Consider the following 13,997-nt stretch of genomic DNA (forward strand, 5'->3'; position numbering starts at 1 on the left):
AAGATAAGGATGGAGGTTTCCTCGGTGTTGCTCATCTCGAGAATGATAGGTGCGGGAAGCTTCAGGCTGTTATTAGAAGGTATGCTTGCACCAGCTTAAAGAGAGCATCGGTGTCTCGAAACCGTTATTGTTATGCGGGATCAGCTCCATAGTATAGAACCGGAATAAAGCGCGAATTGGTCTCTGACGCACGGATCACAGCGACGGCTTGCCTGTTGTGGCCCGTGCGCGAGCCATGCGGTGGCAGGTAGACTGTTCGAGCACGATCTTCTCGGTGTCTGAAGAAGATCACGTGAAATTGGTTAAGCTTTGTCCTAGCCACATCGCCATAGCGAGCTCTAGTCAGAAGACTGCGCGGCTACAGTTCAGATAGAGAGTGCCTATGTCGCGATGGGCATCTCGTTGACCCCGAAAGCATACCACGGAAACGCGTTGACGACTACGTCCACCAATCAGCGAGCAGGCGAGGTTTCAGATATGCGACCGCTGGCCGGCCACCTTCACACACCTCGCACAATCTTGGGTCGCAGCATGTGGTCAATGACGTAACCTCAAGTAACAACTACAGTCTATTATTTTGCGAGGTGTCGAAAAGTGGCACATCCGCCGGTGCACGGGAGAGCAATCGAATGCCTGCCACCGCATGCCGAGGTGTGCCAGAGCGGTCACTATGTGGCCGCATATCCTGAAACACGAACAAAGGGCCAAAATACGCCCACGAGTTGTGGTGGCTGCGTTTCAGGGTCAACGAGATGCCCACATGAGGCTGATGACTTTCGCCTCGAGGACCGGACTCATTGCGCTTTCATACTGTAGATAAAGGCTCCATACCGGACGATATCTGCCAGTATCATTTAGGTGTTCAGCGCACTCTGGGTCAATCGCAGAACCCCGTTCAGAGACCATTCTACGTCATGCTATCGCACGCTGCAAAGTCGTTTGTTGCAAGTCCTCAAAATCGGCGAGAACAAGACCTCGTGGAGAACTAGGTCAATCCCCGCTGGTTGGTGTCGCATATGACGGTCGAATATGAGCGGACGGTTCTGCGTGACAAGTGAAGCAGGCAATCTAACCATCCACGATGCCGACGATCTACACACAAGCCGTCGTAGATACCTTGAAGCGTAATCGACGCCGTTCTCTAGTGCGAGCATGCATCTCAGTGATGGCGTTTCTCCTCCGAATGAAGTTCCTCGAGCTCTCGGCGATCTTGTATATTCCCATCCGTGTACCACTCGGAGTATCATCACGTGGCTTTCCCGGACACGTTGAATGCTTTGGGAAGAAAGACCTACGAGGGGGAAGCCGCATAGAGTGACCTGCTTCAACCTCAACGAAGTTATCCTCTGAAGCGAGTTTCTCGCAAGCTGTATCCTCCTCTGGTGGCTCGCCAGTCAATTCCATGCAGTCAGCAAGAGGTACATTATCCCAACCCTGAGGAGGTCTAGTCGGAATGATCACCTCGATAGTAGTAAGTTTGGATTCAGCGCTTTTGGGCCGATTACTGCGAACAGCTGATCGACTCTGTTGTCGAGGAGGCGATGTGTGTCGGCCAGAAGACGAGGAGGACGACGACGATACCGATGATGAGACACTATCCAGTATCTCTAACGATTCGTCTGTCTCATACTGCAGATCTTGGTCATGGTTTGTACTGATTTCCATGTTCAAGGCTGGGGAAGCTGCATCATCATTATCGTGGCGGCCGCCGTCCTCACACTCTTCCGCAAAGACCGCGCTCGTGCGACCCGGGCGCGCTGATAACCCTCTTGGAGATGAGTGGGCGACTGCCCGAATTGAGTCCTGTGAAGAAGCTTCACATGGCTGGGAGTGTGATGTTCTCCCGGACTGCAGGTGTGCTGCATCACAGGGTTCTTCTTCAGCAGCCGGGTCTTTGTTAGTTGTCTTGGCACCTCGAGACCTGTTGTCCACAACACCATCCGGCACAGGGATGAGATGGACGTCAAATCGATGCGCAACGTACTCGGCAATCGACTCGTAGCGTTCCAAATGCGCGCAGCGCGGGTGCGAACACTGGTATTGTCCCGGTCGGAGCTCGTGGACATGTTTGTCCATGTGAGCTTTCCAGGCGGTCACATTAAAGAATTGTGTCAGGCCTTTGCCACCGCCCCCGGGCTTTTCCAGCTGAATCGTGCAGTCTGGACACCATGCTGGTCGGATCACCGTACCGCGGAACGTAGCCAAGTTGCATTTCAGAGGTACATTGTGGCCGTGCTGGCTCGCGTGCTCCGTCCATGCGTCAACATGGTCAAACCATGCAAAACACAGAAAGCAGAAGTCAGTGAAATCACCTCGGCGTTTGAAATCTTCCTTTCGGCAGTGATAGACATGTCGCCACCACTCCTGGCTGGCAATTTTCGGACGAGCACCGCCACAGGTGTCACAGTGCGAGCGCGAACTGTTGAGTTCAACACAATAGGTGTCAGGGTTTCGAGAGGAGAAGAGGGCCACCAAGTCACTCATAAGGTCAATGCCTTCAGCACTTCTCAATGAGCCGGTCTGGAAGAGGCTCCCGGCAAGTCGGTCTCGCTGCGGCATCAGGCGTCGGGCTTGCTGAAAGTCGGATTCATACGCACAACCTTCCGACCTGGTGCTTCCTTGACCACTGCATCGTTGATTGGTGCGGCGGACAGTATCTCGCTGTCGACGACGATCGTCGTAGAGCTTCTGGCGCGCTCGCCGGTCGGTGACACCGTTGTCATCCTCGATCGCGGGCTGCGCATCGCTTATTTGATTCTGCAACCGTAATGGCATCTCTGGCTGATATTGATAATCACGGCGAATGGAAAACCCGCGGAAGAGTTCGTGCAATTTGGGCAGTTGCTGCTCGAGTCCGAAGTACGTGGCCTGCCCATCGACCGTGGAGATGGCATTTTGATAGTAGCCGCCATACGTGTTGGGGTTGCGATGATCGGCATGCCGCATCCGCTCATTGATAGAATAACCGTGTCCTGGGTGTGTGTCAGCGATGGCTCTCGCTGGAAATGTCTCGGGTTGACCAACGATCTACTTGCAAGAGTGCTTCACGACGGATGGCGCCCGGTGTCGGCCTGTCGCGAAATCCTGTTCGCTGCCCAAGCAGGGCTAGGGCGCCGATGAGCGAGGTTGCTGCCTTCGTCTCACCATCCGGCGCGGCACTGTATCGGGCATAGACATGTCGGTCGAGCACAGTTTCGGTGTAGTCCACCCAAAGGAAATTGCGATCTGGCGGCTTCGTCGCTGCACACAGGTCAGACCAGGTGTCGAAGTTGCGCAGCCCCTGTATCGACAGAAGTCCAGCCACAAAGAATGCCACTGTATTGTAATAGAAGGGGAGATCGACGAGCTCATATAGCAGGTGTTCGGGCCTGGAATCATCAGCAGCCAATCTTCCAGCACTGGATCAAGCATGCAAACTGTTGACGGGGCAAGTTGGCGAGACCCTTGGTATGGTTCCGACACAGATCAATCACCAGCTGCGGATGGGGACGATCTTCGAACCAGACTTGATAGAGCACCGTATCCTGCACGCTCAGCAAAACCGCCCGCCGATGAGGGGTGGAGAAACGGACACGGTACCGCAGATTTATTACATACTCAGCTGATCGAGCCGACGTCCCAATATGCATGAGCATCATTTGGTGAAGTCCAATTCGATAAGCTTCACAATTGAAGTCGTACCAATCATTCTGCCACAGCTGTCGCACACAAGCCTGAAAATCGGTCAGCGTAAAGTTACGCGTGACGCGACGCGCTGTGCGGAGGTTCAGCCAGTTGTTGTCACCTCCATAGATCAGCTGGGTGACGGTCAACCTTTCACTCCCGGATGCGGTGCGTCTGACACTGACCGTCTCGATGGTGTTTTGAATACTCTTGGAGAAGATGTCGCCCGTGCGCCGATGCCACGCTGACATGAAGCTTTTCCAGCAAGTATACATGGAATTCTGCGTGATGTGCTGGGCCACACCACTGTCCGGCACGGGCGAGCTTAGGCGCCCTTTCCTTCCGTCAGCGTACCATTTCAGGAATTTCTTCAGCGTCGTCACATTGAGTGGCGACAAGTTGACCTCAGATGTCGACGCGAAACTAGCACACCAGTCAGCAGGGCGTCGAGCGAGGTGGTTTCAGCACTAACGTGTCCCATTCCTGCAACATGCGATCATAAGCTGCGCTGGTTAATGGCCGAATGGGCTTCTGAACAAGGTCGGCAGTGGCCGTTGCAGCCCAGACATCGAAGTTGCGCTCCTCACGAAGGCGCGCTTGCCGGGCTCGCCGTCTGATGACCGTCGTGTCTTTCATCTTGACGTTGTGTTCCGAACCAAGGAGAATGAGACACTTGCTGTGAGGGACGCCTGAAGTCGTCAAGAAGAGAAGGAATTCGCAGCAGGGCTGTGAATGAAAGGGAATTTGGCAACCAGCCGGTCAACCACGTAGACTTGACGTGTTTAAAGCACCCCTGAAGACCCTTGTCCACAGACTTCTGGTGCTACGGAGCCCCATCATCGAGCCAAAGCAGCCTTAGCACACACGGAGTCCATCTCACCACGGCCATTGCGCTGATTGAGCGCCTAAGCCACTCAGACACGATTGGGACCAGCAGGATCCATTGCAAGAACCCATTGGATCGTGGCGTTCCGAATCCTTTTATGTTTCGACAAGCAGCTGGAACGGCAACATGTGGCATCCTGTCGCACAGAACATACGAAGTTGACCGTGGTTGGGTTTTGTCACCCACTAAAACCCCGTCAACGAACTGGGGACGGTATCCTTGGGTAGTTGTGGTCTAGCATACAGGCTACCACGACATCGTGTGTAACCTTTCCGTTTCCGTGGACTCAGCATACTGTCCCTCTGCTTTCGTGGGTGTATGTCCCTTCCGTTTTCGTCGTAGATGACCCTTTTTCCGTGATCCCAGCCCTTACTTTTCCGAGGTGTGTAATCCTTCCGTTTTCGTGGTGTGGCCCCCTTCCCTTTTCGTGATCTTCAGTAGCACCCATGCGGTTCCGTGGTCTTACCATATTAGGCAACAGGATACCACGATGGGATCAGGCGTGAACACCGATCCAGCCAATCCAGGGGGTGTCAACCTCGCACGACAGAGGTTCGGTGGCGACCAGATGGGCTACGGTGGGCTCAGGGTGTGCTCAGGGTGTGCTCGGGTGTGCCAGGGGTGTGCTAGAGCGGCGCGAGGGTGTGCCCAAGGGGGTGGCCGAGCCTGAAGAATCTGGGCTGTAGTACTAGTATTTATTAAGATCTAACTACTATTCTTATACTTATAAAGAGCTTAGTTAAGAATTAATATAGTGTTATTAGAATTAAGTTTAGACTTTATTATTATAGTTAATATCTATATTTTTAAGTTATCTATAGTCTTAGATTTTAGACTAGAATTCTTTATCTTATAAGAGCTATTTATATATTTCTTATATATATAATCTCTTATTTAAGTACTTCAGCGCTAATTCTTCAGGCTCGGCCACCACCTTGGGCGCACCCGCCCGCCGCTCTAGCCCACCCTCGGCCCACCCGGAGCCCACCCAAGCCCACCCTGGCACCACCCGACTACGATTCAAGATGGGTCGACCCCACGAAGATAGCCGTGTCGCTGGGATTTGTCCATCGACCCATTGCACATTGTGGTCGACTCGTGGACGAGGTCACCGAAGACCACGGGCTCCCACACAATGGAATGGGCGAGTGTCTTGGCAGTGCATACCCTGCGGATTCTGTGGTGGCCGAGGCGCTATAACGTTCCTCCGCTTGCCACAGAGGAAGAGTTGTGGAACATCCACGCTCGGCTATCCCTGATGATGTGTTGAACCACGACTGTTCGTGTCTGTACGGTGTCAAGACAGTACACCCCAGCAAAGGCAACTTCAATGGATTCCTCGCCTTTGGTGTGGTTGGTTCGTCCGCTGGCCACTTCTGATCCCCTTGTGTTCCAAGGGTACATCGTCAGCCTTCTGTCAGAATCATGGATGGTGTACCACGAGTTGTGGTTGCCATCTCTACCTACTGGTCGTGATATCTATGGATCTCGATGGACACTGCTCCTATTGGCTGTGGTGGCCAGTAAGATCAGCCGAATACGGAGTATATAGGAGACACAATCCGCTCGTATTTCTGTTGCTGTCCCCTTCTCAGTCCTCTTCCTTTCTCCTCCACATTCTACAATTTTCAATCTGTCTCCTCTGCATGGCCGATCTTAAAAGACAGCATCGACATGAAAGATTCACCAGCCATTGCGAGGCGGAGGGCACGGCAAGCTCGCCTTCGCGATGAACGCAGTTACCATACGTGGATCGCCACTGTCACAGCAGACATCGTCCAAAAACCTGTTCGACCGTTGACCGAGGCGGCCTATGGCCGTATGCTACAGGAGTGGGAACAGTAGGTAGTGAGACCTGATCATGAATATACACGTACTGATTGTTGTGCCAGATTCGCGGCAGAAATGAGCCAGGACGTGTCACCGCTCGATATGGTCACATTGAAGAAGTTCTTAAAGTGGTACTGCGATGGTAGGAAAGGACGCTTGGCCACCGGGTCGGACGGTGACAAGGAACAGCGAATCACGCAAAACTCGGCGTACACCTGCTGGAAAAGTTTCATGACGGCGTGGCATCGTCGCACCGGCGAAGTCTTCTCCAAAAGTATTCAGAACACCATCGAAACGGTCAGAACATGGTCCAACGCGCCGCGCAGATTCAATGCTGATCACGACGCAGCTGATCTATGGCGGAGATAACAACTGGCTGAATCTTCGCACCGCTCGTCGACCCACACGAAACTTCACGCTCATGGACTTTCAGGCTTGTGTGAGACAGCTGTGGCAGAATGACTGGTACGACTACCGTTGCGAGGCATACCGAATCGGACTCCATTTGATGATGCTGATGCATATCGGTACTTCAGCGCGGTCGGCTGAATACGTGATGAACCTGCGATATCGGGTCGGTCTCCTATTCGTGTCCTCCGTCGAAGACTCGCTGACGCCTCAGGATACCATGTTGTATCAGGTCTGGTTCGAAGATCATGCACAGCCGCAGCTGGTGATTGATCTGTGTCGCAACCATACCAAGGGACTCGCCAATCTACCCCGTCAACAGTGCGTGTGGCTGTGCCGATGGTGCGTGATTAGATACTAACGCAGCCAGGCCGGAACATCTTCTATACGAGCTGGTCGACTTGCCCTTCTACTACAACGCTGTTGCATTCTTCGTGGCCAGTCTCTTGGCTGTGCAAGGACTGCGAGACTTCCGAAGCTGGTCAGACGTCTGTGCAGCGTCCAAACCGCCGGATCGTAACTTCCTTTGCTTGGTATACACTGAAGACGTGCGGGACCGACATGTCTTCACCCGATACACGGAACGTTCAGAGCGTGAGTCCAAAGCCGCGACGTCGCTAGTCAACGCCCTCGGGCTTTTGGGCCAACGGACAGGCTTCCGTGATAAGCCAACCCCGGGCGCGATCCGACGCGAAGCACTCTTGCAAGTAGACAGTGAGTCGCTCCGAGGCGTGACAATCAAGACACGCCGCTCACATGCACAGGACATGGCTATTCTATCAACGAGAGGATGCGCCACGCTGATCACCGTAACGCCAATACGTATGGTAGCTACTACCAAAACGCCATTTCCACCGTCGACGGACAAGCAACGTATTTTGGCCTAGAGCAACAATCGCCACGGTTGCATGAACTCTTTCGTGGATTTTCCATCCGACGTGACCATCAATACCGGCCAGAAGTGCCTTCCCGGTTGCAGGGTCAGATGCGCGTTGCAGAATGTGGGACGGAGGGCCGGACTGCGATCGATCAAGCAGAAACGCCCCAGACAGCGTACAGAAATCGTCGCAGACTTAAAGACAAGATTCTCCGTGAAGAACGGCAGTCCAGGACCAGCGAAACGGGCTCTGATCTCGTTTGTGTTTATGAGTCCGATTTCCAACAAAGCCGACGCCTGATGCCAGAGCGAGATCGACTTGCTGACACCCTCTTTGAGGTTGGATCATTGCGAGGAGCCCAAGGGATCGATCTCATGAATGATTTGGTGAGCTTGTTCGCCTCTCAGAACTCTGAGACTTACTGTGTTGAACTCAACGGTTCGCGCTCACACTGCGATACCTGCCGCGTCGCCCGTTCAGCAATCGCTAGTCAAGACTGGTGGCGCCACGTCTATCACTGCCGCAAAGAACGATCCGAACTTGGAGGAGGTTTCAATGACTTCTGCTTTTTCTGCTATACCTGGATTGACCATGTCGATGCATGGGCTGCACACGCCGATCAGCACAGCCACAATATGCCCCTAAAATGCAGCTTGGCTATGTTTCGGGGAGCAGTACTTCGCCCAGCGTGGTGTCCGGACTGCATGAGCCGAACACGAAAACCAGGCGCCAATGCAAAACGTCTAACACAATTCTTCAACACGACCGTCTGGAAAGCTCACATGGACAAACACGTCCACGAACTTCGGTCCGAGCGACACCAGTGCTTGCATCCACGCTGCGTGCAGCTACCAAGCTATGCCACGATCGCCGAGTATATTGCTCATCGTTGGGACATTCATCTCATTCCTGCACCGGACAGCGATATGAACGGCTCAGCTCGGTGGGATGAGGCCTGGAACAACGATTCTGCTACCGAAAAGGCATACTGTGCTGCGGCAGGCTTGAGACGTTCTGATAGGCCAGCAGTCAGCCGGCGCATTAGGATTCCTCCACACGTCCCCGTCCTGGCAACTGAAGGCTCTGCTTCAAATTGCGACGCAGAAGATGATCAAGACTGTCGGTATTGGACAGATGAATCTCCAGCGACACAAAAAAGGCTCTCATTGTCGATATCATCGCCGTCATCATGCCAACAAAAATCGCCATGTTTCCGGGCTACACCACCGAAAGTTGTCAATTCCAAAACTAGTACCTTCGAGGTTGTCATCCCGCCCAAGCCCCCTGGCTGGGATGACGTTCCTCTTCTTGACTGCATTGGATGCAATGATAGGTCTACCGATCGCAACGCCAATTGCGAGGAAATCGCTTCGGATCATAGCCATGATAGGAGTAGAGGGAGTCCTGCGAGACCGTCATCTCGTGCCACTTCTGACAGCGCAAAGCGTTCAATGTATTCAGAAGAAGAGACCATCTCTGTTGCAGGTGGCATACAGAATGCAATTCCCAGGAAGACAGAGATGTCTGAGGACGCTATTCGAAGGAGAAAGGCCATCACCGAAATGCATGCTCGCATTAGGGAACGGCGTAGACCGCGTATCAAATAGCTGCGATAGTTTGTTGGTAGATCGCGGGCATGCTCGGATCAGCTGCGTTGCTTTCAGGACGTAGGTTGTGCATGCGTCTTGTGATTTTGGCAATTTTGACCAACATTTCGGCTTGCGTTTTCTGGTCGTAATGTCGGACGAGCTACGACAGACAACTGCACACCGTGCGATGGCGCAATATGGCCTGTCGGTGTTGACACAATTAACGGCGACTGCACTTAATAAATCTACGATGAAGAAAGACCGAGTGCGAATCATTCTGAGGTGAAGAACATCAGCTCCAGGAGGGGAGTCTCTTCGACCCTGAATCGCATCTCAGTATAGCCACAGGAAATGATGGTTGCTAGCGCAAGTCTCAAGTCATGCGGCCGTGAGAAGACCACGTGTGCGAACCTCGAAGACAAACGTGTGGCAAATTACAATGAGGCTGGTGCAACCCCTGAAAGGTCACCTTCCAACACCTCGTGTGTTCTTACTGATGAGCTCCTTCGGTGCACGATGCAGGCCATCGACATGGTTGATTGCCCGCAGGTTGCGTCATCACCCAATCACGCGCTAGAACCCATTATACTACGAGGTGTGCAAGACTGGTCGCATGGCGGTCACATATCCTGAAACACAACTATGCTGGTAGGTATTGGCTGACGACTTTTTCACCTATTGTCGTGGTCTGTTCTCAGGGTCGGGACGGTGTCCGCTGCAAGGTCGCCATCTCCTACTTGAAATGCCCCTGCTCAATCCCTTGGAGGCTTCTCTAGCATATCTTTTTGCCTGTCGCGATCGGCTGCTGCTCAGTATATGCATATCAAAATTGACCCGGCAAGCGCACGGGCCACAGCTGAGAAACCGTTGCTGTGGCCCGTGCACCTGGATACCGCAGTACTAATTCAACACAGAAGACTTTGCTTTGAGTCTACTGTGCTCTTCATTGGTTAGATCGCGTACAGTATGTTCTTGGAGATTCCATATCACAGTCCTTCATGCATGGCCGAAGATGCTGCTCATGCTAATAGTGGCGTATACCTAAGACACTGAAGCTTTGCCTTGGCATAGCATGTGTAGATTCCTTCGCTTTATCACGCGAACGGGGTAATCCGTTCATGGAACTGCTGAAGACACAGAATTACTCTTTGACAGACAATGAAATGTGATTCTTGAGATTCATCTTTTTCGCAGCCGTTATGCTCGTAATCCGCAGATCCTCTTCTCTCATTTGACCCCTCCTACCTCCTCGATCTCTCTGTATCGTTTCCGTGATGACTTTGCCGACCCTGAAGCAGTTCGTGATGCGGATCTCGAGGTGTCCGGACGATTGACGCATTCAGTCAAACGAGATAGCCAGTGTTGGAAGCTAGTGCCATCGCCGTTGATGTCACCGTGTTGGCTTCTCTCGGCCATGTGCCGATATTGCTCACTGGTGACGGCATCTCGGAACGATCGGTCCGAGTGAATCTTGACCACACGTGGAAACCGGAGGCTCTCGAACCGTGAGTTTGGCAAACGGTCAAAGCCGGCCCCCACCACTTCGACCACGAGAGGACGCATGAAAATGGCGGTGGGAGGAGGCTGGCCTGTCAGCTCAGTCTCAATGTGAGGAGCGGCAGCCACGTCGAAAGGTGTCAGGTAGTGCGCTTTTCCATGTCGATTGAGGAACCGCATATCTGTGGCGGTAATAGCAGGTCGCGACACGGCAGCAACGATACGGAAGCTATGCAATGTCGTATCATCTGCGCCTTCCGCGGTCAGATCAACACATGCGAGGTAGAATGTCGTCCACCACTCGGACGCGCCATACTTCATGTCATGAGCCCCCCCAATGACCACGAGATCGGCCGAGTCGCCCAAGCCTGGAATCATGTCCTTTCTCAATTTCACAGGGTGCTGCTGGCGATCGTCGAGAGCCACATAGGGCGCTTGAGAAGGCTTGAACATCAGTCCTTCCCATTGATGGGAAATCGCATGTGCTAGTCGGTGTGTGATTTGGCTGGCGGCGTTGTTGCTGCTCACGTCTATCGTCGTATATTCACTGATGACGGCGTGTCCTGGCACGGGACGCACAATATGTGCCAGTCGCTTTCGTCGTTGCACGTACGGTTCGAACATGCAATCGACATTATCGAGGAGCAAACAATCGAAGAGCACGATCATCAGATGCTCCCCAGGCAGAGGAGGTGAGTCGCGCCCACAACCAAGACGTCGACCAGTCCGCAGAATGTATCGGCGGATGTTGTAGAACGGCATGATGTCCTGTTGCGCATCATTCCAGACCACCATTTCACCAATCAGTACACATCCGATGTTGACTTGACAGTCCTGCTTTCCGATGTTGAGACACTGATGAATCGTAGGAATGAGTGCGTGACGATCTGCGGTCGAGTCCCGTCCACTCTTGGAGAAGATCTTGATATCTGTTTCCCCTGCTGGCAGGAGGCGAACGTGGATCTGACAGTATTCTCCGTCATACTTCCGCTCCACATAGACCAGTTGTCGCCCGAGCAGTTGACGACAATGCTGGATGCTTCGGGCTTTTTCGAATGTCGGACGATGTATGGCCATGCCCAACTGTGGTCGCCATTTCGACATATGCTGGTACTGCATACTTGATTCTCCGTCTCCCTGTGGAGTCATGATCAGCGCCACTGCGTTAACGAGTCCATCGTGTACTTGAAGCGCGGTCCCAAGAGCAGGATGGAGGAAATTCATTACCAGCTCTTCAGGCAATTGAACTTGACCCAGATTGCCCAAAATCAAACGGCACATCCACTCTGCTTCCAAGCCACTCATCCGTTGCAGCATGTCAATGACCCCCTGGCGTGGGCTGTGATTCTCATGTTGAAAAGAGGCCCGGATCTTTGGTGACGAGAAAGGGCAGCCGGATGCCAAATGATCCAGCACATGGTTGATCTCTTCTAACGTGGGTGGACCATGAACGTGTGCTACTTCGCCTCCCTCTTCCACCAATGTCCGGACCGTAGCAGCAAAGTCTGGAGCACCATGGCTTGATTGCCATTCATGAAGGTGTCGAGCACGACTGTGGCCGACGGACCATGCACGAATGGCAATGTCGGCTAGTGACTTCTCTCGTAAGCCGTACACTCGATCGCGCCGTCGATGAGGGAACAGACAAGATGTCAGAGCCAGCAAGCCCGAGCCGGTGTTCAGGTCGTCTCCGGCGGCACCTTGGAACCAGGTTCGAATGGTGCGTTCACGCTGGTGCTCATCATTCTGTCCAGCTATCGTTTGCCAGAAGTCGCATAGCGCCTTGAAATACATACTCTGGCGAAGATAACATACGATCAAGGGTGATCAAGCGCACAGAAATAAATTTCACTCAACAATCGAAAGACTAGCATGCATGTACGTGTACTTTAGCTGTCTCTTATATCATCTCTTGCCTTGATCTTGGCCCTACTCAGGACCGGACGAGTGACCGTGGCTGAGCACATATGCCTTCCTCACATGCCATTGTTTGGTTTGCTCAGCAGAACAGAACTTCTTGCCCCCACAGACATTGTACAGTTGTAGAGGGTGAACTTTGTTGGCTAGGGCCTGGGTTGCACGTCGTGTAATGGTATCCCAGAGCACGATTTGCAGGTGATTGCTCTCGTACAGTCGACCGTCGGCAAGGTAGAGCCATGTGATCAATACCAGTCTTCGTTCATCATCCACCGAGAGCATTCTGATATCATCGATACGCGCAACGTCGTCTCCTTGTCGAACATCCCTTTTGCCGTGCAGCTTGATATGAACAAGGTCGCCGCGCCAGAACGTCTCGTCCTGGCACGTACAGGTGGAATCGCGTTGAAGATCATGCCAGTTGCGAACATCTCTCCGGAGGCGCGTGACACGGTACTCCTTGGAGACATTGTCGAAGTGCAAATCGAAGAATCGAATCTGCTCAGGAATATTGTCTATGCTTGGTGCGATTTGATTCCCGTCTGTTATCCCCCGTTCCTCACTCCCAGGAAGTACTGCCACTTGTTGAGTTGATTTGGTTCTCTTCGACAGGCTCTGTGAGGGAGGGCTGTGGATTCTATTAATCCTTTCCGAAGACGGCGCCATAGAATATGTGCTTTTTGTTAACTGCTGGGATACGCGGCCTGCTGGGGATGCACTCGGTGCATGTGTACATCGCTCTTCTGTCTCTATCGTATCTGACACTGTGTTGATTGGTTCTTCACTGTCTGACTTTTCGTTGTCTGAGGCTTCACTGTCTAACCAATCAATGTCTGTGTCTTGTGCGTCTGTGTCTTGTGTGTTCGGCGCATGGACCTCGGAATCTTGTATACTCGAAGCTTGCTGTACATCGGCGTGCATCATCTCCATCCATGGCTGTTCTGCACCATCACGTAAGCCTGGCTGACCGTCGCTATGATGGTTTGAAGCGAGGTCGACACCTGGCTCCGTGACATTGGACATAAGATCCTGATCCAGCGAATTTCCCAACAGCGTCATTGTTGCCTTAATGGATTTCTCGGTCGACGACAATGACGACTAGCCAATCATCTGTAATTTCCATGTCAAAATAGTACCATGGGGCCCTTCTTATGTTTCAAGGTTACCATCAAAAGCCCACATTGTCTGGTGGTTGATCTTGGCAGTAACACTGCGCCTGGCCGTTGCATCGCGTGGTGCAGCCATTTGTTGGTCTACAGCTGTGCTTGAAAGCACACATCACCACCAGTAGCACCTGCGAGAATCACACAACCACACAACCACACAACC

At 52.8% G+C, this 13,997-nt stretch overlaps 3 protein-coding genes across 3 annotated transcripts; 1 reads left to right on the forward strand and 2 right to left on the reverse strand.

Annotated features, from left to right (window-relative positions):
* Positions 1-1,092: 1,092 nt before the first annotated feature.
* On the reverse strand, positions 1,093-4,299 carry HMPREF1541_10921 (uncharacterized protein; the record flags this gene model as incomplete). The annotated part of the gene is made up of 4 exons (XM_008715590.1): positions 1,093-2,972; positions 3,025-3,368; positions 3,418-4,086; positions 4,136-4,299. 4 exons carry the CDS (start codon positions 4,297-4,299, stop codon positions 1,093-1,095), a joined length of 3,057 nt encoding a protein of 1,018 aa, XP_008713812.1.
* Positions 4,300-6,223: 1,924 nt separating this feature from the next.
* On the forward strand, positions 6,224-9,272 carry HMPREF1541_10922 (uncharacterized protein; the record flags this gene model as incomplete). The annotated part of the gene is made up of 5 exons (XM_008715591.1): positions 6,224-6,390; positions 6,442-6,676; positions 6,729-7,108; positions 7,158-7,501; positions 7,552-9,272. 5 exons carry the CDS (start codon positions 6,224-6,226, stop codon positions 9,270-9,272), a joined length of 2,847 nt encoding a protein of 948 aa, XP_008713813.1.
* A 1,209-nt stretch (positions 9,273-10,481) lies between these two features.
* On the reverse strand, positions 10,482-12,545 carry HMPREF1541_10923 (uncharacterized protein; the record flags this gene model as incomplete). Its single annotated transcript, XM_008715592.1, has 1 exon — positions 10,482-12,545. The coding sequence occupies one exon, from the start codon at positions 12,543-12,545 to the stop codon at positions 10,482-10,484; it is 2,064 nt and encodes a 687-aa protein (XP_008713814.1).
* Between the last annotated feature and the right edge of the window lie 1,452 nt (positions 12,546-13,997).

This window comes from Cyphellophora europaea (genome assembly GCF_000365145.1).
Source record: "Cyphellophora europaea CBS 101466 unplaced genomic scaffold supercont1.15, whole genome shotgun sequence".
NCBI lineage: Eukaryota > Fungi > Ascomycota > Eurotiomycetes > Chaetothyriales > Cyphellophoraceae > Cyphellophora > Cyphellophora europaea.